The 25,507-nt window shown below is 42.8% G+C and overlaps 1 protein-coding gene across 6 annotated transcripts in view; it reads right to left on the bottom strand.

Moving 5' to 3' along the window:
* Positions 1-9,039: 9,039 nt before the first annotated feature.
* The window catches only part of Ubox5 (U-box domain containing 5), a 31,069-nt gene continuing 14,601 nt past the window's right edge, over positions 9,040-25,507 (bottom strand). For 3 of the 6 annotated variants that reach the window (XM_078051514.1, XM_078051513.1, XM_040276183.2), the window contains exons 2-6: positions 20,675-20,848; positions 18,453-18,547; positions 15,744-16,944; positions 12,496-12,657; positions 9,040-9,769 (exon numbers count right to left, since the gene is read on the bottom strand). In XM_078051514.1, the coding sequence (XP_077907640.1) occupies positions 9,561-9,769; positions 12,496-12,657; positions 15,744-16,944; positions 18,453-18,506 (1,626 nt within the window). In that variant the 5' untranslated portion in view covers positions 18,507-18,547; positions 20,675-20,848 and the 3' untranslated portion in view covers positions 9,040-9,560. Of the gene's footprint in view, positions 9,770-11,710; positions 11,887-12,495; positions 12,658-15,743; positions 16,945-18,269; positions 18,330-18,452; positions 18,548-20,674; positions 20,849-25,507 lie in introns of those variants that run through there. The other 3 variants (XM_040276186.2, XM_040276184.2, XM_078051515.1) reach the window with 3 other exon arrangements.

Here is a 25,507-nt window from a genome sequence, read left to right as displayed (position 1 = left end):
AATTCAGACATCAGACTCCTTGTCTTCTGCCCCTTCCTGTGTCACTGACCTTGAGTTCTTGGATCCAGAGTTGTGGAAAAGAACTTAGACAATATTTAAGTACAGGCAAAATTGTATTAGGATTTGAGCCAGAAGGAGGATACCACTTGGGGGTCAGGGAGCTCAGGCTGACTCAGGCAAAGAACAAAGGTGAATAGTTTTTATGCACCTATGGGGAAGACAGGAGCTTGTTCTCTCCATCTCATCACAGGTACAGGTGGGACTACAGTCACACCTGCGCTCTGTCATGCCTTTTCATGTGTTGTGTGTCTTCCTGCCATCTTGTCTCTACCTTGGGGAGGGTTTATTATGCTAATAAGGTAAAGGAACACTATTCCTCACATGTGTTCGCCTCTCACCACCTAGAATTGCCTTTACCATCTGGAAAAGTGTCTAATATGATTATTTTGAGAGCTGGCATTTCTACTGACCACATAAGAAGGCCAAGCTGACTCTTCCAGTTCCTTACCTCCTGGCATGTTCTCTCATTCCCATAGCCTTGAAGACTAGTTCACTATTTAACTCCTAATTTTATGCTATGGCTGCTAACTGAGATGAAGAACTAGCTTGACTCTCTTATTCCCCCTGATATCTTTTATCCCACAGTCCTTAAGAGAATCATGGGGGTCCCTGACTGTGTCACCTGGAGAATCTCACACATCCCTCACATGGTTGAAATTATATCTCCAGCCCTCTGCTCCTGGTTTCATATTCTGTATCAAGCTTTGGAAATTTGAGCAAAAGGAATGTACTGGAAGATGATGGAGAGCTCACAGTTTAGGGGAAGGCTAGAGAACTAGGCTTGAAAATGATGGCTGCTGCAGGGGCTCAAAACATAAACCCAGGCTGTAACAGGAATTGTCATATGAAATGAATAAGTCAGAAGAAGGATCTGGAGGGTCTTCATCCCACAGGGAATGGGTAAGGCTGGATAGGGCAGGGGAAGAAGTCAGGTGAAGATGTGGTCTCACCTGAGTTGACCCTCAGCATAATCCCACTGGAGTTTTTGAGTATAAGAGGTGCCAGAGAGTTCTCTACCATGAAGCAAGAAGATTGATTTTTTTTTAAAATAGGGATTGAACCCATGGGCATTTTATCTGTGAGCTACATCCACATTCCTTTTTATTTTATTTTGAAACAGCTGCTGAGTTGCTGAGGCCAGCTTTGAATTTGAGATCCTCCTGTCACAGCTTCCTGAGTTGCTGAGATTACAGTTGTGCACCACCATTCCTGGCAAGAGGGTTGATTTTTTTTTAATAGTTATTTTTCGATTGTAGTTGGACACAATACCTTTATTTCATTTATTTATTCTTATGTGGTGCTGAGGATCGAACCTAGGGCCTCACATGGGCTAGGTGAGCACTCTACTGCTGAGCCACAACCCCAGCCCCAAGAGGGTTGATTTTTTAAGGAATATATTTGTGTATTACTCAGTCATTGGCCAAAAAATCTGAGGAAGGAATCTCCCTTGATGAGATAGCTGCCATTGGCTGAGGACAGGTGATAGGAGAAAGGCCAGCTATGAGCCATTAACAACCAATGCTCACACAACATCTGGGGAACAGGTGCCCCCAGTAGTAGAGAAAAGAATCTGGGTGTACCATCTGGGTGTAGGGCCTGCTACGGATGCCTTCAGCAGGATCCCTCCACCCAGAGTCCTGTTCTGCTATCTATTTGCCTAGGTGTGGGCCATGTGCCCATCTCTTTAGTGTCTAAATAAACTCCCTCTGACTATAGTCGATGCACAAGGGGTAATGCTCTGAAGAAAATCAGGGTGAGATTACCAAGGGGAAAAGGATGTTTGTGGAGCTTCTGAATCAACTGAAATATTTTCTAAAATCAGAACCAGAATTCTATCTTTCCTGCCCACATCCCTACTGTTAGCAAAAGCAACCTCTTCCTCTTCCTTCAGATGAATTTGTTACCCTAGAAATGCCTTACCCACGTTTCCATCTTTCTGCCCTCCTAGACTGTGTTCCTTTCATCATTACATCCACAGGACCCCAAAATAGACCGAACCCTAGGTTTTCAGTACGTGACCAATTGAATTTGTCCCAACATCACATCCCTCATGTTCCTCCCCATGTGCTGGCTGCCTGGAGCCAGACAGCTGTGAAGGGATACAAATGACTAGCACAGGGACATTTCTGGCCTTTTCCCTGCCCTGTCTGTAACGGGGATGTGACTTTGCCCTTCTGTTCTCCTTCTCCTTCCCTACCGCCTCAGGTGCAGTGGTCTAGGATGCTGTGGTGTTCCAGTTATTGCTGCTGGGTAACAAACCACTCCAAAATGCAGTACACAGAACCACCACCATTTTATTATGCTCACAGATGCTAAAAGTCAGGGCACAGCAAGGACACCTTTTATCTGCTTCACAATGCCTGGGAGCTCTACTGGACAGAGTGAGTGGTCTAGGGCAGAAATCATCCAAAGACCTCTTCTCTCACATGCTGGGCACCTGGGCAGGAGTAACCTCAAAGGCTGGGCTCAACTGAAACTATGAACTGGAGCACCTGCCTTCCCGTGGCCTTTCTGTGGGACTTGGGCTTCTCATAGCTTGGAGGTTGTGAGATAGTTGGATTCACATTTTATTTTTTATTTTTTCCCTTTGGTGGTACTGGGGATTGAATCCAGGGGATACTCTACCCTGAGCTATATCTCCAGTCCCCCTTCTTCTTTTATTGTGAGATAGGTTGGTCTTCTTGTACTATCCAAGCTGGCCTAGAACTTGTGATCCTCCTGCCTCAGCCTCCCTAATCATTGGGATTACAGGAAAGCAATACTATGCCAGGCTGGATTCACTCTTGAAGGCTTTGCACTGTGGCTCAGGTCTTCAGGAATGAACATTCTAGAGCCGAGTTCTGTGGCATGTGCCTGTAGTCCCAGCTACTCAGGAGGCCTAGGTTCACTTGAGCTTAGGAATTCAAGACCATCAACAAAGCAAGAACCCCATCAGAGAGAGAGAGAGAGAGAGAGAGAGAGAGAGAGAGAGAGAGAGAGAGAGAGAGAGAGAGAGAGAGAGAGAGAGAGAGAATGTTCCAGCAGAAAACAAGGAAGAAGTGATGTGGCATTTTAAAACAATCTCAGAAAGCACAAAGGACCCATTATGCCAATATTCTATTGGTTGGAACAGCCACATCTACCCAGGGTCAAGAGAAGGAACAGAGTTCATTTCTGACTGGAAAAATATGCCACCAATTTAAAATAATCATAGTGATGTGAAATCAGAAGAAAAGGAAACTAAGGTTCAGGACAGATTTTTCTAAAGAGCGTTGAAGATGCACACCTGGCAATCCCAGTGACTTGGGGAGGCTGAGGCAGGAGGGTTGCAAGTTCCAGGGCAGTCTCAGCAACTTAGTGAGTCTCAAAATAAAAAAATAAATAAATAAAAAGACTGGGGTTGTAGCTCAGTGGTAAAGCACCCCTGGGTTCAATCCCTAAAAATACAAGAAAAGAAAAATAAATAAATAAATAAAGAGGGGGCAAGCAGCTGTACAATGTAAGGAGACAAATGAAAGGGCTTAAGACTTTTTAAGTCTTATACAGACAGAGCTGGAGTAGATTGACCAGGTTGAGCCCAAGCCTATACCCTGGTTTTTCAGCCAAGGAAACTGAGGATGTGTACTGCTTATTGTCATTTCCATCATCTCATAATTATAAAAGGTCACCTCACTGAGGCCATTGCATGCATAAGCACGTGCCCTGGCATCTCATTTCCCCTGTTGCTCATGCTCCTCTTCCCCTCCTCAGTCCCAGGAGCCAGAGCTCCCCCAGCCTGAGCTCATCCTGTGAGTGGGAGGGAGGAAGGTAGGTGAAAGGGGTTCTCTCTGGAGGCTCCCAGTTTCTGAGACAGGCTAATTACAGACTTCCTAATTAATGAGCCATGGGGTTGCATTTCATCAGCTGAGTCAGAGCTGATGTCTGGGCTCTGGCCCAAGGGAAGGGTACCAAGAGTCAGGGGGGTCTCCCCCACAAGGAAGCTTTGCCCTTCTTCTTTTCAAACCCAGTTCTCTTTACCAGTTCACAGTGGCCCCAACCCACCCTTCTTATTCTTGATGTCTTCCTGTTCCTGGCTCAGTCTGTCTGTCCCTCATGCCATTCCACTCCACCAGGACCATACCGGGTTCATCTGATACTGATTCACACATGGTTTCCCAATCCGTTTTTTTTTTTTTTTTTCAGACTCCTTCAGCCACACACATTCCATACCTGGGGTCTCTGAAACATGAAAAGGCCACCCCAGCAGGATACTGAAGCCCACTCTTCCTGTTGGCAGTTTGCTAAAGATCCTGCCCATGCCTTCCTCTTTCAGTAAGTGCACAGGATGGACACTTTTCCATTCACATTTCAGCCATATTTCTCCATTTATATGCAGCTAATTCTGCTTAGCCTTTGTTTGGGGAAGCATCTTCTATTTTTGTGCCTAGTGTTGTAACAATTGAATTTTCAAGAGTTATGCTGTGGTCTGGTCATGAGGTTGCTATTCCATACCTGCATTCTGCCATGCCCTTGGTTCTGCATGGTGGATTTTTTGACACAAGTGAAAAGATTCCTGTATGTCATTTGATTGTTGGTTTCCCACCAGATCAATGATGGGATCTGTAGGAAACCATCCAAAATAGAACCTGAGCTAGTCATATTAGCTCCTCATATAACTGAGAATCAGTTTCCTCTTAATCCCAGAGCTGCCTGGATTAAATACATATAAAACATAGTTCATGTGAGGCTCGGAGGCATACATCTGTAATCCCAGTGGCTTGGTAGGCTGAGGCAGGAGTATCACAAGTTCAAAGCTAGCCTCAGCAGCTTAGTGAGATCCTGAGCACCTTAGTGAGAAAATAAAATAAAATAAAAAATAAAAAGGACTGGGATGTGGCACAGTGGTTAAGAGCCCCTGGGTTCAGTCCCCAATAACAACAACAACAACAAAACCAGTCCAGGACATTGTGCTTGATACTAGAAACTTTTCTTTAATTTTGGTACTGGGGGGGGGTGTCAAACCTAGGGTGTCACATTTGCTAGGAAAGTGCTCCACCACTAAGTCACATCCTTGGCCCCCTTTTAAACTTTTAAATGCACAGATTTTTTGTTTTTCTTTTGTGTTACTGAAAATCAAACCCAGGGCCTTGAAAATGCTAGGCAAGTACCACTAAGCTACATCCCCAGTCCTTTTATCATTTTGAGGCAGGGTCTTGCTAAATTGCCCAGGCTGGCCTTGAAACTTGCCATCTTCCTGCCTCAAATTTCCAAGTAGCTAGGATTACAAGTGTGCACCAACTTGACCAATGAATGCATTTTTTTTGTTCTATGCATTGATATTTTATTAGTAGTAGTAGTAATAGTAGTACCGATAATTTAACCCAGGGATGCTTTACCACAGAATTATATCCCCAGACCTTTTTAATTTTTTATTTTGAAACAGATTCTCATTAACTTGATAAGGGCATCAATAATTTGATGGGCTGGCCTTGGATTTGTGATCCTTCTGTATCAGCCTCCTGAATCGCTGGGATTATAGGCATGTAACACTACACCCAGCAAATGGCAAATGCAATATTTTGTTTTGTTTTAAACCCAGGGGCATTTAACCACTGGGCCACATCCCCAGCCCTTTTTATTTTTTATTTTGAGACAGGGTCTAACTAAGCTGCATAGTGCCTCACTAAATTACTGAGGCTGGCTTTGAACTTGTGAACTTCTTGCCTCAGCTTCCCTAGCCCCTGGGATTACAGGCATGAACCACCACACTGGCAATAACTCACTTTTTTCCTCATAGAGAAGTGTTGCAAGGGAAAACACAAAATGTTTGTGTGGTCATGTCTCCCCCCACCCCCCAATAATGAGAATTGAGTCCAGGGGCACTTTGCCACCAAGCTACCTCCCCAGCCTTTTTTGTTTTGTTTTTAATTTTAAGGCAGGGTTTCACTAAGTTGCTTACGGCCTCACTAAATTGTTGAACTTGAAATCTTCCTGTCTCAGCCTCCCAAATTGCTGGGATTACAGGCATGCACCACCACACCTGTCTGGTTGTATATCGAAAGTATGGTTATAGGTAACATTGTTATTAGTATAAACCTTTCATGGAAAAGCTTGCCAACCACCACCAGGTTGTCTCTTGCTCTTTTATCACTCATCTTTATGACACTGGAGATTCTGTCACTCTTTGGGGCTGTCAGAGTAGCAGGCAGAGCACCTCTTATAAGAAAAGGGAGTTCATGTTGGTAGTGTGGAGGCCCAGACTGTGGCCAATGCCCAGTGCAGGAAGGAGTTTCAAACATGCAATTCTCTCCATCACTCTCCTGCTCTCTCATTCTCATGAACTGGTACTTCTCCTGACAGGTTCATAAGAAGTAAGGGGCAAGCCAAGCCACTCCACCAAGTTCATACTTTGGCCTAGCACTATCCAGAACTCTTGTCATGGTGGAAATGTCTTTATCTGTGCTGTCCAATACAGTAACCTCCAGCCACATGAATATCAAGCACTTGAAATGTGGCTGTTGGGCCCAAGAGCTGAGACTTAAATTATGTTTACTTTAATTAAATACATTGTAATTAATTTTAACAGACTATCGACTACTATAGTAGACTGCAGCTCTGGCCAATTCCCAACCCAGCTCCTCCCCTTTCCATCCAGAACCCAAAGGAATATGCTGCATGTGCAAGTGGGTTGGGAGGCCAGGTGAGGCCACAGTAGGGGTGGCCAGGGAGGTGAGAGGTGGTGGTCAGACCAGCTCAATACCAGGTCCTATTTCCAGTATGTCTACAAGACCTCTGTGGGAGGTGGCCAGTTTGCAGCAGCCCCATCCCCACCCTAGTGGCCATCACAATCAAGAGTCAGGCCAACATACAATGCCACCGGCAGGAGGTTGAGCAGCAGCCTTGTGCCTGTGGATGGTTTCCTCCAGGGCAGGTCTCTTTGTCTGCAGACCTATTTACAGCAACTCCAGCGTCAGAGGACCAGTTTCCTAGGGAATAGAAAGGCATCCAGCAGCTGAGTGGCCTTAAGCTGGAGGCCAATAGGAAGAAGCAAAACAAGTGTGGGCTTAAGATAAAAGTATGTATATCTCCAAGGATGTAGGCAAGTTCTGCCTACCCCTGTGGTTCCCATGTCTGGTTTTCCACTAGAGCTGCTAGGGAGTAAGAACCTGGTAGAAATGCAGATCATAGTCAGGTGTGATGTGAATGCCTGTAATCCAATGGCTCAGGAGGCTGAGGCAAGAAGGATCTCAAGTTCAAGGCCAGCCTGAGCAACTTAGTGGGACTCTGTCTCAAAGTAAAAAATGAAAAGGACCAGGGATATAGCTTGATGGTAGAGCACCCTGAGTTCAATCCCCAGCATTGCAAAAAAAAAAAAAAAAGAAAGAAAAAAATGCGGCTCACCAGGCCCCTGCAACAGGTCTGTTCTGAGAAGTACCTCCAGCATAGCTGTTGGAGGGGAGTTGAGGTGAGGGAAGGGAGCAGGCTTTGCCCTCATACAGGTACTCTGCACTGCTCCCACTAACACCAAGTTGTTGGTTTCCAGGGCTGGGCAGACAGGACATCCCCCAGAGAGAACATCTTCAGTGGAGAGCACTGAAGACCTTGAACTACTGCTGGTGAAGTAGGCTGTTCCAGAGACCAAGAGGGTGAGGGTAGCAAGCACCCCTCCTCCCCCCACACACACACTCCAACCACAAAGTGCTCTGCTGGGGCTTTCCAGGAACCCAGCACATGGAAGGGATGGTGAGATCCTGGAGTGGTATAGACATTTATGTCCAAAGGGCACACAAGAGCCTCATCAGCAAGGGCATGGCTTGCCATCCATGCTTATGACCTTGAACTCTTACATGAGGGATGCATCAAGGTAAGGATCAGAGGGAAGTAGAATTTAGGAGAAGACTACCTCTACAGCCGCCTTTGTGGACAAAATCCTAGGAACTCTCAAATGCAGATTCCCCCCAGCTACTCTAGAAGCTGAGGCAGGATGATTGTAAGTTTGATGTCATCCAGGGCACCTAGTTGAGACCTTGTCTCAAAACTTTAAAAATTAAAAAAGGGGCTAGGGAGCCAGGCATGGTGGTACACACCTGTAATCCCAGCAGCTCAGGAGGCTGAGGCCAGAGGATCTTGAGATCAAAACCAGACTTAGCAATGGCGAGGTGCTAAGCAACTTACTGAGACCCTGTCTCTAAATAAAATACAAAATAGGGCTGGGGATGTGGCTCAGTGTTCAAGTGCTCCTGAATTCAGTCCCCAGTACTCAAAAAAAAAAGGGGGGGGGGTTGAAGATTTAGCTCAGTTATAAAGAGCTTGCCTAGCATGTGTGAGACTTTGGCACTGAAAAAAAAAGAAAGAAAAATTAAAAATGCGCAGATTCCCTAAGCCCAGCTGCACTGAAAAAAAAAAAAGAAAGAAAAAAAAAATACGCAGATTCCCTAAGCCCTACTGCACCTCTCTAAGTTCTAGGGTCTGGATGGAGCCCTGGGCAGCAGCCCAAGGCCTGTCTACAGGACTGCGATTAATCTTAAGAACAAAACAGGAGCATGTGGGGCCAATCCTTCCTTAATATGCTCAGCAGGGAATGAGAACACCATGGTGTACTTTCTCACATTCTGGTGAGTAGAATCTGTGTGATATGGTAAACAGAATTGTGGGAATAACAAATTTAAAAGAAAAAAAAAAACAAATACAGCCTATAAACAAGTGTTTTTTTCTGAAATGAGCCACAAGTAGAATAATGCCTTCCCCGCTTCTAAGAGCAGCCCTAGGAGCCAATTGAGTGCATGCTGATACCTGGCTAGAAGGTCACTCAACCCTCCCAACTGGCAAATGAATAGCAAACCTGTCATTTTGGGCTCTCCCAACTGAGTGGGTGTGAAAACTCCAGCTTTTGTTCTTTCAGCTTGTTAACAAGAATCACAGCCTAATGGGTTGCAGCAACTACTCATGGCTGCCCTGTGATAGTTCCACTTGTGTGGACGCAGGTGGGGAACAGAAATATGACGACAGAGACAGGCACTCTGCCAGGAGGAAGACGTCAATAATCACTTTATTAAGGCTCTGAGTGTCTGCCGGTCAAAGGAGGAGGCCGAGTCATGAGCTCCACAGCCCCCACCATGGTCAGTATGACCCTGAGACCCTCTTTGCTATCCATAGTCCATTGTGCTCCACTCACAAGGCTCTGCTAGAAAAGGGTATGGACAAGCAATTCAGGGAGCCCTCAGCAAGGGTACTCCTGCCCCAGTGGGGCTGGCTTCAGCAGGCCCTGGGATCTGGTGGGGGAGTGGCAGGGAGGCACAGGAAGGTAGGGACATCCCCCAGCCTTCCCAGCCAAGCCTATGGCTTTTTTATCCTGTTGCCACCTGAGCAGGAGTGGAGTGTTTCCCCACTCGGTCCCTGTGCAACACTATGAGGTGATAAAGCCCTGGAGAAAAAACAGGCACTTTGTGCCTGCCACCATCAAACTACAGGAAAGCTGTGACTCTGTTCCTGCTCCCCCTCTGCTCCTCCCAGCAAGTGCTTCTCAGGTTGAGGCTGGTCACTCAGAAGTGGACCCGCAGCACATCCTGGCTGGCAACTGGCTGCTGGCAGGCTGTGCATGTCATGGGCAGGGAGCGCTGCTTCTCAGCCAGGCAGGGTCGACATAGGAGGTGACCACAGGGCAGCTGGTACATGGGCTCCTTTTTGAAGTAGGAAGAAAATGTTCTTTTGCAGGAGGCACATTCAGGGCCTGCGATGCTCCCAGGCTGCTCTAAATCAGGAGACAGGATAGAGTTAGGGAAGGCTATTCCTTGGCCCAGGCTCACTCTGAAAGTCTGGCTTTTTCCTTCCTTAGCCCATCTCTACTCTGGGAGAAGAGGTGACAGGGTACTGGATAAACTGGCAGGCCTCCTCTCTATAATCTCTGACCAAATCTCAAGATTCCTGTGACTGTTCAAGATGAACTGGCCTCCGGGACCAACAAACAGGACCAGCCCTTACCCTAGTTTCCCAGCAAGGTATACTATCCTGAACAGGTACAAACTCATCCTCCTAATTGCAAGAAAAGGTGAAATGTGACAAGAAAAGAGAAAAGCAGAAAGTGGACAGTTAGGAGGTCACAAGAGGGACAGCTGAGATTTGCTTTCAGTCACCTTCCCAACACCTCAATCCTTATCCTGTGCTATCCTGGCCTCTAGGGCAGGCCTCCCAGGGGGCCTCCTGAAGCTCCAGCCACTCCTCCCCCTCCCCAAGCTGCACCTGTGGTGCTCTTCCTTCCCTGAGGTCCTTGCCTGAGAAGCTGCTCTTTATCCCCTACTCTAGGGAGAGGCAGGAGCTGGCCTCACCTGTCTTCCTTCAGGTCCACTTCTCCATTCCTAGCCACCACTCCATAGGGGACCCCCAAAGCATCTCAAACTTTGAAACTTCTTAAAGTTCTACTTTGAAAATTCTTAAACCTAGCTCCCCCGACTCCATCCACTTTCATCATTATAATCCCAGCTACTGGGCACATCTCTTCCTGCCTGGATCACTTTCCTCCAGACTTTTCCTGGACATCTATTCTCAGCCCCCATCCATACAAGAACACAACCTGACTCCCATGCCTCTGCTTTACACCTCCTCAGAGTGCTCCCCACCTTCTGGCAGAGTCAATCCCTGTGTGGCCTATGCAGCCTCGTCTCCTTCACACCCACTCTCATTCTTTAGGATCCAGCAACTTCAAATCAGTTCTTTTCTGCATATTTTGCTATTGCTGGTCTCCTGACATTGTGCTTACTGTTCCCTCTGCTTGAAATGTCCTTATGACATGAGGCTCAGATCACACCCCTTTCAGGAAGCCAATCCTGAATGCCCCTCTCCTGTGCCTCTGGAGCTTTTTACAGTTGTTCTCACACATGCCTGTTTCCTCCCCTAGCTCTGGAAGCCCACATTCATGCTTCTCCTCAGTCCATTCTTGGGGCCTAGCAAAGCACTTCATGTGGCCCACATTCAGTAAGTATATGTTGAATGGATCTGTCTTCTGCACAAAGGGACCAGACATCAAGAAATGCACCTCAGCTCCCTGCACTGTGCACCCCAAACCTCACAGGGAAGTCCAAATTGCAAGGTGGTCTAAAGAGTGCTGCCCTACCTCAATATCCCTGAGGCTGTGGCCAAGAAAGAAGGGCCTGGCCTCCAGTGTTTTCATTAAACAACCTAAAAGAATCAATGTATGTCCTCTAAACAAACAGGCCAAGAATCCACAAGGAGTTGAAATATTCCCTTCCTTACTGGAGAATCTCTAGAATGAAGGGAAAACAGAAGGGAGAAAAAATGCAGGGAGAAGGAATGAAGAAAAGGAAGCAAAAGGCCCCAATTCTCTCTAGCACCAATGAGAAGTTCCATTGAAGGGTTTTAAAGGCCTAAAGCCCCAGGGGCAGTTTCAGAGACAGAAAACAAAAGTCACTAAGAAATAAAGAAAAGACACAGAGTGAGATGAGTGAACCACAGTGTGGCTTCAGATGAGATGGAGAGGAGGGGAGGCAGGGCTACAGCATGCAGACTTCAGAGACAGCAGGAGGCTAGGTTCTATTTTAAGTTCAATGGTGTGCCATAGAAGGATTTTAATAATGAAGCGCAGTTGGTAGAGTGCTTTCCTCATATGCACAAGGCCCTGGATTCAATTCTCAGCAACACCAACACCACAAGAACAACAAAAAATGAAGCACAGTGATCCTGTTTATATTTTAATAAGATACCTCTAACTCCTCTGAGGGTACTGAAATAGTGAGCAAGGGTGACTGAGGGGAGCCAGCAGGGCTACTGCAGGGCTGGTGGAAAAGCAGCAGGAGTGGTGTCATGGTGGCAGTCAAGGGAAGCAGGGCACAGAGGACTGATCTAAGAACGACTCTGGAGGAGTAATGAAGGAAATGTCAAGGTCAGGACACTGACTTTCATGTTAAAGGCCTGACACAGGTAGAATATACTGCTTTTTGCCCAGATGAGCTGATTGAGGGGTGGAGGAGAACTTTAGAGGGCAGGTACCCATGAAAAGAAGCTGAGCAGCTGTAGGGAGACTGGGGGTCTGAATCCCAAGGAGAAGTAGGAGCTGCATGGAAGGGAAGGGAGCCCCAAACCTCCCTAGTACTCCAGATGTCATATGGGAGACTGGCTAAATGAGAAAAATAAAAAAGAAGAAACAAAACTCCCCAGGAGAGAATATTTAACATGACATCTTAGAAAGAAACATAGCAAAAGAGTAGCTAAGCCATGAGTCCACGGATTGACTAAGGGCTGACTGAAGAAGGCCTTCCCTCTGAAGGTCAGTTTGCCAGGAAGCCCGTTACCTCCTCTTGGAGAAGGCAAACAAGCAGTGTTCTCCCCAGGTTGGAATTAAGGAAGGAGGGAGCTGGCTACACAGGTCCATAGAGCCCCCAGGGACAAGCCTAGCATTCTGTACAGGATGGGCCACCTATTCTATGGCTCTAGGAAGATACAGGGGGGAGGGACCCAGGTTACCCGAGCTGGCGCTTGGCCTCCCAGTAGTGCTGCTCCCTCTTATGCCCAGGTGCTGGAGCTGTCCCCTGGTCAGTCGGGCTGTGAAGGAGGGCATGGAACCAAGGGTGGACATCAAGGCAATTTCCAAGCTTTGCGATAGCTTCTGCTCATGGGACACTGGATCTGTTGAGAGATGCAGAGACTACAACATTCAGAGGAAGTTCAGCAAAACAAGTCACAAGTCCTTTGAGGACTACAAAATAGCACCTTCAACTCTATAGACATACATAAATGTAAAAAACAAACAAACAAACAAAAAAAACAAAAAAAACCACCTTTCTACTATCTCTTGATGACAGAACACAGGAAGTCATAGGCCTGGAAACCCTGAAAGTTCCTCTCCATCCCTCATGACTTCAAGGCCGTGGGCTCTCTAGCTTCCTGATCCTGAACAAAGTGCAGGGCAGGCAGGGGCCACCTTGTGGCTCCATGAGGAACTGCAGCAGCCTTTCTAAAGGCCTCCCTGGAGTGCGCCAAGAAAAGGACAAAGCTAACAAATACCAGGTTTGTACCCCTCTCCCTCCTCCCATCTTCCTTCCCCAGCTGCTTTAGTCTTTGCCTTCCTCAGCTTCTCCTACTGGGACCCTCAACACCAGGCAGTGATACTTGCCTGAGTTCTAGGTGTTGTGTCCTCTTTCTCCTGGTAAGTAAAGCAGAGTGGACTAACCTTAGTCACTCTGACCAGATCATGATCTAGGTAAGTAAAGCAGAGTGAACTAACCTTAGTTATTCTTTCTGACTAGGTCATATCAGAAAGCCAAGATATAGGATGAGGGTCGGGGCAAGAGGGGTTTGGGGGACAGCTGCTCAAGAAAGGCCCCAGGTATCAGCCTGTTGGCAGAATTTGCAAGACTTCCCCAACTCAGGAGTGGAATATTTTGTCAGGTTTGTAGGACATAGGACATCAACTTAGGGCCTTCAAGGACCACTAGTCCACATGGCTCTGTGTCACCAAGTCTGTCAAGACCAACACCAGTGAAACTTCTACAAACAGACAAGAGATGTAAGGACCTTGTTGCATCCCATTGAACCTCAGATGCTTCCAGGAATTCCTGGGGTCATGCCAAAGACACAAATGTAACCATTAAGCACATTCTCAGCATAGCCTTTTAGAAAAAGACAGGAAATTAAAAGAATACTAAGATTTAAACAGACGGAGTTTCATAAGGAAAAAAGCTGTCAAAGAAAGAGGTTCCTCCAAAAGCAAGAGGCACTAATCATTAAAGGGAGTCTACCAAAGATGCAAAGAGTAGATTATTCTGATACTATTATATTGTTCCAGAATACAGAAAAGGAAAATTTCCAAATTCTTTTTATGAAGTAAAAAAAAATCCCTGATATCAAAGCCTGTCCAAAGATAAACAACAAACTGAGAAAATATATTTTTAGCTCACATTAAGGTCAAAGGGCTAAACTTGATAAAATATAAAAAGTTCCTAGAGATAATTGGGAAACAACAACAACTGATTGAAAATGGGCAAGGAAGTGGGCAGTCCATTCACAGAAAAGAAAACAAAAATAGTTTTTTTTTTTATTAGAAATGTTCAAGCTCACTAATAATAAGAGATATAAAGCAATCATAAGATACCATTTTTTTACCTTTCAAAATAATAGCTCCTCAATAAATAATAGTTCCTCAATTCCACAATGTGTTAGTAAAGCTAAGAGGAATCTCATATCACTAGTGGAATGGTCGTGAGGGCAACTGGGCAATATCTATCAAGTCTACAGAAGAATATAACCCAGAAATGTGAATTCTATGATACTGTCCTACAGAGACAGCTGCAGTTGTAAAATTACATATGCACCAGGTTTATTCTGTGCAGCAAAAGATCAGAAAATAACTTACCATCAAAAGGACAGGGTAAGACTGTTTCACTCTGTGTGTGTATACAATCTGCTTTTCAGTTTTTAAAAACTACATGAATACATTGCTTTTGTAAAAACAAAAGGTACTAAAATTAGGCTTAGTTAAAATAGCACAATGATAAAACAGCCTAAAGATTTATGGAATCACCTTTAAAACTCTTACCTAATCTTAGATGTCCCAAATCACTAATCTTTTGTTTCAATTTTGCAGTTCAAAAAACTCAGACTTTAATCTTTTTTTCTAAGTTTTAAAACAACTTTTGCTCTAAATCATTCACTTTGACCTAAAGATAAATGTCTACATTGAGGCACTAGAATTTCTGCTCATGCTGCCTAAGCTGAGAAGACTTTTTAAAATTTATACTTTTTCATCTGTCTCTTCTACTTTTACTAGAATTAAGTATATTACTTGTCAGTCTTATTTGGAACACATATAAATCACAATGGTCTTTCATGCAGAGCCCATTATGAACATGAACGGGGGTTCATCAAAATGAAGGCCCCAAAACTAAGCCCAATAACTACATGAAGAGGGTGGTGGTGATTGATGGGGAAAACAAAGCTTAAGCAAAATCACATGGCTGGCTGGCTGGCTGGCTGACCGTTCAGCTGCAGAAAGTCTAAGCCTGCTATCCTGAGGAGAGGGCAGCATCCCTGGTCCCAGAAATCACTGGCAATGCCCTGGGGAAGAAGTGGGAAGCCAGAAGGCTTAAATTTCATACTAAAGAACACTGTAATTGTTCAAGTACTTATTGACACCTGTTCTTCAGTACGACTTCTCTCTCCTAAAAGTAGGACCCTCCAACTTAGTTATTTTCTGCTTTTCTGTGTGCTCATGGCACCTCGTGGTGAGGTAAGGCAGGGAGGATATTAATGCACTTCCACCAGAGCTCCTCTGTGAAAATTCAAACAACATCCTAGAAGATACATGATGAACTGTAAAGACAGAAGATGGAAGACATGGTCTGCTTTGAGGGACTAGTGTCTCTTTTCCCAGAAGTTTTGACCAGAGGATTCAAGCCAGGAAAAACTTTTGGCCTGGTCAGAGCACACCAAGGGAGTCCAAGGCAGGGAAACTCACAAGCAGGACCATTAGTAGATGAAGGAACAAAACACTGAGACAGAAGCCTGGAATAGAGAACCTCCCAGGCCTCCAGATTGTCTGTGGTCTGAAGACAGCTAAAGCTGAGGAACTCTCCAATGAAAATGAGCATAAAGAAGGTCAGGCCCTAGCCAGAAGAACTGAAGCTGGCAAAGCACAGAGCCAAGGGCCACAGTGCCATATGTCATCAGGAAGAACAGGGAGGCCACTGGGCCATGGACACAAGACAGCAAATTACCTGTTGAGCAGTCCATGTGCGTTAGGCCAAGCTCACTGGTGGTTTTCATTTTCTTGGAGGTGTGCTCTGAGGTAGTAGGTGAGACCAGAGGATTTGTGATAGTAAAACAGGAAGCATTCACACCAAAGCTACTGCCTGGGGTCCGCTCAGCCTGCTCTATCTTCCTTTTCCGTGAGGGCAGGGCAATGGAAGAAGGGGTCACTGCCAAAGTAGTCTGAGCTCTCCCAAGTAGGTGACAGCCAGGGATGGAGTGCTGAAGCAGGAAATGATCAATCCTGGCCTTTAGGGAGGGGTGGGGCAGGGGCTGGGAGTGTGGAGTAAAGGCTACCCCAGTAAAAGGGTCACTGGGCACTCGGCCCCATGTAGCTTCACTGCGGTTACACTTTTCCAGTGTGCTCTGGTCAATGACCTTGCCTGAAGGTAGCAGCATGGGGCAAGGCATGATCTCCAGGGTGATGGGATCCAGGAACTCCTCGGGCACATCACCAACTGCCTGAGCCAATTCCTGCAGGCTAGAGGGGGCCTGTTGGGTCTCAGGCTGGCTCCCCGAGTCACAGTCACTCTCCATGGGCAAAGCTGGAGTTTGCAAAGCCAAGTCCTGAGGCAGATTCTCTGAAGCCACCAGTAGGACACTGTCTATCACCTCCTGAGAGCAGGTCTTGGCTGGCTGACCCCACACTTCCAACCGCTTGATGCAAGGAATACCACTGCCTGTTACATGGGTGATACCAATCTTTAGATGAGCCACGTGGCTAAGGGAAAGAGTCCCTTTATTCCAGAGCTCCTGGGCCATAACAGCAGGGGAGGGGAGTGTGATTTCCATTGGGCTAAAGGGTGGCCTGGCCTTGAATCCCCTGTGGCTGAACACCACTTGGCTCTGGTTTTTCAGTAAGACTTTGCCTACCAAGGTGAATGCCTCCTTGTCAGGAACAGATGGCTCAGCTGGGCCTGGGGTCTGGCACTCAGGTGTATTCCAAGAGGCTCTGCTGGATAAGGCAGATGTGTACATTTCCAGGCCAATGACATTCTGGCCTCCTCCAGCTGTGAGGTCTATGTTAATCCTACAGATTTCCACATTAAAGGGAAAGGAGACTGTCACGTAGATTGGTGGCTTAATGAAATACTCTGTCCTAAAACCACGGCTCCTCTTTGTGAGGTCTTCAGAGATGAGATTTTCTACTTCGTAACCATCAGCTGATATCTAGATTTAATGACAAATATGAGACATACTGATTCAAATGAAGATGCTGCTTTGCAAGAACTTGTCATTTCTAAGAAAACTAAAGTGTGAAGTTCTTCATTTTAAAATTTCCCCTACTAAACTAAATTGTCCCAGTTTTTTTTTTTTTAATAAATTGCCTGTTATTTATTTATTTTTTTTTTTAGTTTTCGGCGAACACAACATCTCTGTTTGTATGTGGTGCTGAGGATCGAACCCAGGCCGCACGCATGTCAGGCGAGCTCGCTACCACTTGAGCCATATCCCCAGCCCCCAAGTCAAAGGCTGAAGGCAGCAATTGTGTTCAGCACTATAGCCCAATTATATAAAATATATATATATATATATATATATATATGTAATAAAACTCTACCCAACCTACCCAAAACTTCCTGCAAAATAACATCTCTGTGAGGAGGCAGATATACTAGTGGTTTTTTATTTCAGAGGATGAAAACATGCAGATTTAAAGGAAAACAAAAATGTGCCTTAAAGTTCTCAATTTATATTTGAATCCCACCAATTATAACAGTTTTCCTAGGAAGGCAAAATAAACAATCTGATTATAAATCTATAAATGATGACACTGGTTTAAAAAAAAATGTATTCAGGAAAAAGGACCACAAAAGACTATGGACATTTAAAACAATAAATGGGTTTTGGTAGGGGTTTGTGATGACTTCTTCCCTTTTTTAATATTTCTAATACTTGTTAAAATTAATGGATATTTTAAGGCATTTTTGTCTGAAGGAGTCAGCCCAATAATTTGGGAATGTAAAACAGTATGCTGTATGCAGAAACTCTAAATTAGGGAAGGGGTTCAATTTTTTCCTTGCTGTTTCCTTATTCCTTGCTTTGTGCTGTGAATAGATATCTTCCTTTGCACAAAAAGGGAAGAAGCTTAATTCAAATAATAAATAGCAAGAAATCCAAACAACAAATACAAAACATTACTTCCAGTATTAGAAATTAGCAAAAGAGCCAGATGTGATGGTGTAGGCCTGTAATCCCAGCGATTAGGGAGGCTAACACAGGAAGACTGCACAACTCAAGGCCAGCCTCAGCAACTTAGAGAGACCCTGATTCAAAAAAATAAAAAGGGCTATAATCTAGTTCAGTGTTAAAGTGCCCCTGGATTCAATCCCTAGTACCAAAAATAAAAAATAAAAAAAAATAGCAAAAGAACAAAAGAATGGGGGTGGGGGGTAATTTCCACTTTTGCTTTGACTAAGGGTAGAACTGAAATTGACTGTTCTAGAGGGAAAAGACAATGAAGACAACCCCCCACAAAATGAATCACAGCTTACCTCATAATGGTGCTCTATGATTCCAGAGGTAAGCCTGCCCCATGCTCACCTAAATGCCCTCTGGAGGAATCAAAGGGCGAAAATATAATAAACCTGAATCATGTCCTCATGTGCAAGGCAGGAAATGGGAAAACTCAGGAAAAATGTGTTGTATATCTATGTATATGTATTTGTTTTGTTTACCTTGTTGCAGTGAATTCTTGGTTTAAATTGTGGGAGACAAAGATTTATGACCATCTTTGTGGCTGAAAGGATAGCTTCCAAGTATCAGAAACAGCCTTAAATAAAAAATAAAACTTGGTATTAGTCATACCAGTTAAAATGCAGTTCTAAACTTTCAAGAGTTCCTAAGAGAAGAGAAACAGGGTAACAACAAAAATTTCAATATACACATAACTCTCACAGACTATACTCACTCTCCTTATGTCCTTCACATGATGCTGGGAAAAAATTAAATTAACCAATAAAAAAGTATGAAAGAAATTTCTAGTGTAGGATCCACAAGTTGGTAAAGTCTAACAGTTCTCTGGCCCAACAGAAGTGCAAAGATCCATTAGAGGCAAAGTCGGTTAAGTCTGCAGGAGGCTACCCACAGGAAAGGGACAGTCAAAAATGACTTGAACTCAGAAAAAGAACAGAGGTTTAGAATGGAAAGGGTCACAGAAAATAATCACAGTAATGTTAAGCATCTTTATTATTTAACATTTGTTAATACAAGTATATTTTCCTGTTAAAACAGACAATTAGGGCTGGGGTTGTGGCTCAGTGGTAGAGCACTTGCCTCACATGTGTGAGTCACTGGGTTCAATTCTCAGCACCATGTATAAATAAATGAATAAAATAAAGGTCCATCAACAATTAAAAAAATATTTAAGAAAGAAAGAAAACAAAGACAATTAGAAGAGTTAAAAACATCATTATTGCCAGGGATGGTGGCAAACACCTGTAATCCTAGCTATTTAGGAGGCTAAGGCAAGAAGAGGTCAGCCTGGGAGTGAAAGCCTGCCTCAAAATGGAAAAATAAAAGGACTAGGGATGTAGTTCAGTGATAGACCACCCTTGGGTTTCAATACATAGTACCACACACAAAAAGAAAAAGAAAAAGAAACAAAACAATCATGATTGAGAAGACTGTTAGGATTTTTATTGGATTATACTGAATCTACAGAACAATTTAGGGAGCTATTATGACATTTTAATGAAATTCACGAACATAGCACTTCTATTCATTTATTTAGGTTACACCAAATTTCTTCCTGATGAATTGCAATTTGGATGTCCTTTAAAAAAAACTGAAACAATAACATGATCATAAATGACTGCTGATGTTTACCAAGTGCTACGTGTCATGCCTTTTGTTAAATGCAAAATGTGTAGCATCTATCTCATTTCATTCTCACAGTAACCTTAGGTGGGTACTGATATCCTTATTGGGCAGATGAAAAAACTGAGGCCAAGGAGAAGTTAAGCTGAGTTTCAGATTCCAAAACTTCCCTTAGGCACTCTGTGGCCTATGTGGGCACCATTTGCCTTGAAGGATTTACCATGAAGTAATGTAGCTGAAAAGTAGATGTTAATGCCTTACAACTTTCTTCTTCTGTTACTTGGATCAAGATATGATATAATTGATTTAAAAAAACAATTTTCTAGACTTGAAATTAATGTGACTATGCCCTATTATGTACAAATGGGGAAACCTTGATTGTCCTTCCCAACTTGCGCTGGAACAGGTCTCAAATAGTTTTTTAAGGAAAATCTTAATGGATCCTTCACACTGGTACTTTAGAGGAAGTTTCTTGCCTGTATGGAGATAGGCTAGCCTACTAGTTAAGTGTAGTAGAGCAGAATGAAAACTTTAGCAGTTTAAGAACTGACAGGTGGTAGTTCTGCATGCTAACACACACCAGCTCTGCTTACTGACATTTAACCATAGAGGCCTGCAGCAGCTAACAGGTAGCTTTAAAAGATAACTGCAGTAGCAGAACCAGGAAACAAAATGATAGGGACAAAATAATCTCCCTTTAGGCTTGGTGCAGTAAAAGTCCCTAAGCTGTATGAGCTAAGTCCCTAGTTTGTTGACAGGCTTGTACCCATATAAGGAATGTAAATGTACCCTCCAATAGAATTACACCATCTCTCCTGATTTGATGTACACAAAACTTGCTTATGTAGAAAAGTAAAAGCTCTCCTATGCTTGGGGCTCAGACTTTGGGATTTATCCCTCTGGGCCGTGGCCACTAATAAAGTATTGCTTCCAGATCTTGGTGTCCTGACTCTCATTTCCCACTATATAAGCATCTCACCTCATGAGCTTTTCCATCTTGTTCAGAAGTCGTCAACTCTACCAGTCAACCATGAAAGCAAGGCCTGAGTAGACACAACTACTTACTCTCAATAGAACTTACCAAAATGTAATTTCAAGGAATAATCATGCAGACTGTTCAGTCCATCCATAGTAAATTCTCTTCAGTGCCAGCCTAAGTGGCACTTCTGGCCTTCTGCCTGGTATACCTGCTGGCTACTGCAAATCATATCCCACATCACCACCTGAGAGATTTTGCTGCAGTTTGGATTTTCAGCTATAGAAAAACAGATGTAACACATTAATAAAAATTCAGTAGCCAATCTATGAAGATTCATAGGCCCCATCAACCGAGAACAGCAATTTGAGTCTCTAAAACATAAACTTCCTTGAGCATCATGATCCTCAGAGCAGACCATACCCAACTTCATTCATCCCAGCCACCACATCACTACACACTTCTCAACTCACCACAACTCTTCACCAAACTTCCCTGGCATAATGTGATCTATTAGCAAGGAATTTCATAAGACACAGCTCTGCAAGGTTAGATGGTGTTTTTTTTTTAAATCTTTATTACATTTACTTATTTTTATGTGGTGCTGAGGATCGAGCACCATGCCTCACGTGTGTGAGGCAAGCACTCTGCCACTGAGCCACAAGCCCAGGCCCTAGATGGTGTTTTGTTAGGTTACAAACATGATCATTCCCTACACAATACCCACTCTTTGAGACCAGGAGAAAATTTTCTTTTATGTCTCAGTACTACAATAATTGTTTTTATCAAGCAACTCAGTATTTTATGATATGACTATGGATTATATGCCTTCTTTACTTTGGCTGCTAGAAAGCTCAGAATAAAACCTGTGGCCTCTCCCTCAAATTTTTCTTTGATTAAAAGCCTTACTTTTATGTCACAGAGTATGAAATTGACCTTAAAATCATCACCTTTTGGTGAACAATTAGGTCATTACAACCTTTTTACTATGATAACATTAAGATTAAAATCTTAATAAAAATTATGCCTTTTTTCCCTTTGGTACAATTTTGACTTTTTGTATTTTTTTCTTAATTTTAATATTTGTTTTTTAGTTTTTGTCGGACACAACATCTTTGTTTGTATGTGGTACTGAGGATCGAACCCGGGCCGCACGCATGCCAGGTGAGAGCAGTACTGCTTGAGCCACATCCTCAGCCCTTGACTTTTTGTCTTCATGGATCCTACATATTTTCTTGTTAAGGTTCCTATTCATAAATAGGATATGCTTATCCCATTGATTTTTCTAACCAATTATTTCTATACATATAGGAAAGGTTTTTCACTCTGGTTATCTTTATCATGTATTTACTAAACTAACTGAACTTAATAAATTTTCAGTTGGTTTTCTTGGGGCTTTTGCAATGCCATCTGCTCAATATTAATTAGAGTTCTCTTCTCAAAAATGGTAACTCTTATTACAGTCTCTCATTGTATGGATTAGCTAGAACTTACAGAGTTACACACACACAAAAAAAATATAGTTGCCATCCTTGTTCCCATTAGAAAATGCCTCTTTAAACATAAAGCTGATTGTTAGATTGAAATATTCTTTTTATGTTAATAAAGCATTCTAAATGTTTTCTGAAGATCAGTAATATGCTCTGAATTCTGATTTTTCTCTATATTGTTTTATTATTTATCTTATCTATTAACTCATTTTTCTAACTTTAAACTATGCCTTTATTCCCAGAATAGGTTCTATTTGATTGTGGCAGACTGCTCTTCAAAAGTACTGTGAGGGTTGGGACTGTAGCTCAGTGACAGAGTCCTTGTTTAGCATGTGTGAGGCACTGGGTTCAATCCTTAGTGCCACATAATAAATAAATAAAATAATTATTTTTTTAAAAGTACTATTAAATTTTATTTTATATTTAATTTTAGATGGGATGTCATTGTACATTCACACAAGATTTGCAAACCCTGTGCTAGGTACTTGAGTACAAAGATAAATGAAGTGGTCAGGTGGTGAAACTATTGTGTTACCCTGTAATGGTGAATACATAACACTACACATTTTTCAAAACCCACAGAATTATGTAACATAAAGAGTGAACCTTTACTCTTTATGTTAATAATGTAGCAATCATACTCAATCATAACAAATATACCACACCAATATAAAATGTTAATAACAGAGGAAACTGTATAGGGGAAGAAGGTATATGTATTATCTGCTTAATTTTTCTATGAACCTAAAACTGCTCTAAAATATAAGATCTAACAATAATAATTGCAGGGAGAAGTAACTGAAAACAAATCAGGACTGGACATCGAATGGAAATATGCAAATTGAAACAAGTGATTGTTCCATTATGGCACAAGAGTGGCAGACACTTTTTTAAAAATAAGCTAGGCATGGTGGCACATGCCTTTACAGCTACTTAGAAGATTAAGGCAGAGGAGTCCAAGTTTGAGGTCTGCCTCGACAACTTAGTAACAACTTATCTCAAAATTGGAAACAAATTTTTTTAAAAAGGATTGAGGATGTGGCTCAGTGATTAAATGCCCCTGGGTTCAATCTCCAGTATGCGCCCTCCACCAGAAACAACAACAAAGCTGGATGTGGTGGCAAATGCCTGTAATCCCAGCAATTCTGGAGGCTGAGGCAACAGCATCACAGGTTTGAGGCTAGCCTCAGCAACTTGACAAGACCCTCTGCAACTTTAAGTCCCCATCTCAAAATTTAAAAAAATAAAAAAATGGTTGGGGACATAGCTCAGTGACAAAGCACCCTTGAGTTCATCCCCAGTACTAAAAAAAGAAAAACAATCTTACAAATTATTCTGTTTCTTTGAGAAATTTTGGTGCCTACACTAGGATCCTACAGGACTTATTGCTATCAAGATCTTTAACTGGTATGACCTTATCATCTCTCTGGGTTTCTATACCCTGATCTTTCAATGTCAAGTGCCTCCTACCCTAATGCTTAATTCAAGGGGTGGAGGCGGGGAAATCAACATACAAAAAGGCAAAGAAAGAGCCTCACTCAGGAAGACTACCTCCCAAGCTCTGCTGAGGACATGGTCATGTAACCTTAATTCATTGCAAATACTGTCCAGTAAAACAGAAAATATAGCCTCTTTTTCCAAATGTGGTACAAGGAAGACTGGCCTGAATATAAACTGGGGACCTCAGATCATGACTAACGTGCCTTGCAGTTCAGAGAAGTAGCTTGGAGCCATATAACAATGGTATAGTAAGACAGTAGTACGCATTTGTTAGCAGATAAAATAGAAGTCAATATTTATTAGAAATTTTATATTACAAATCACTTCAGGTAAAAAAGGATTACAGACTATAACTCTTGAACCCACGACTAGCTTTAGCAAGTGTTAATATTTTGCCATGTTTTTGTCTGATTTCAGTGTAAAAATCAAAATTTTTTACCAAGTAAGCTCTATCTATTTAAAGTTGTTATTCAAATCATGTAGGTACGCATGTATGCATCATAATTGTATTTTAATGTATCTTAAGGATATTCTACTGTGCCTGTCATCTTACAACTTGCTTTTCCATTAAGCATTACTATTTTTAAAGTTTTTTATTTTGAAATTTTTTTACCAAGTTGATTCATTTTAACTTCTTTGCAGCATTCAACTGTATATGACTAAAAGTGTATTTATCCCCTTCCCTATTACTTATGTTTTTTATAAATTTTTAGTATTAAAAAATTACTACAGCTGGGCATGGTGATGCACACATTAGTCCTAGTGGACTCCGGAGGCTGAGGCAAGAGGATTGTAAATTCAAGGACAGCCTCAAAAACTTACTAAGAACCTTTCTTAAAATAAAATGAAAATAAAAAGGCTGGAGATATAGTTCAATGGTAAGTGCTGCTGGGTTCTATCCCCAGTAACAAAACCAACCAACTACAATATTCTCTGTCTTCCTGTTGGGGGAAGTAAGGAAAAATGAAATGAGCGGTTCTGTCTTGGGGCAATCCACACCTCTTCCTAACAGATTATAGAATATAAAGGTTTATGACAACTTTTTGCAAACTACATTGAGAATGGGGAAGAATGGACTAACTCAATGCGTTTCAACTTGTGATTTTTGAAATCAAGTTGCAGATTGAAGAAAAAATGTAAAATACAAAATATCAAAATGCATAGGGAGGACTGGGGTTGTAGCTCAGTGGTAGAGCGCTTGCCTAGCATGTGTGAGGCATTGGGTTTGATTCTCAGTGAAAGAAGATAAAAGAAAAAAAAAGGAAGGAAGGAAGGAAGGCCCAACATATATTTTAAAATGCATAGTGAATGGGTCTTACATCATGAAACCTATTTCAGGTTTGTACAAATATATGCAAATCCATGTAAAACGTTCTTTATTGTGCTTCCCCTCCACCTTCTTCTTGGTACCAGGGATTGAACCCAGGGGTCCTTAACTACTGAGTCACTCCTCAGTCTTTTTTTGTTTTGTTTTTTAATTTTGAGACAAAGTCTCTCTAAGTTGCTAAGGCTAGCTCTGAATTTGTGATCCTCTGGCCTCAGCCTCCTAAGCCACTGGGATTACAGGCGTTTACCATTGTGCCCAGCTATTGTGGCTCTTGATTTAAAAAAAAAAAAAAATGAAAAATACCAGCCAAAAATATACCCAGAACTCAGGGATGGAGTCATAAAAGTAACACTTGAACTAAGGATGACTAGGACACATGGCTTCAGGAACAACTATGAAGAGAGACAAGTACTACATATTAATGGTACAATTAACTATATATGCTCAATTATAAAAGTCAGGAGAGAACAGGAACAGAAAGGGAAAAGCCCTACAGAGAGGGACCAGTAAGAATCAAGACCTAAAGGAGGAATGGTGTAAAGTAGGGTTAGGAAGTGCTACATATGCCATTGACATTGTCATTTGTTCATTTTGAGACAAGGTCTTACTATGTTGCCCAGG

This window comes from Ictidomys tridecemlineatus, chromosome 5 (assembly GCF_052094955.1).
Source record: "Ictidomys tridecemlineatus isolate mIctTri1 chromosome 5, mIctTri1.hap1, whole genome shotgun sequence".
NCBI lineage: Eukaryota > Metazoa > Chordata > Mammalia > Rodentia > Sciuridae > Ictidomys > Ictidomys tridecemlineatus.
This window is presented reverse-complemented; position numbering and strand designations above follow the sequence as displayed.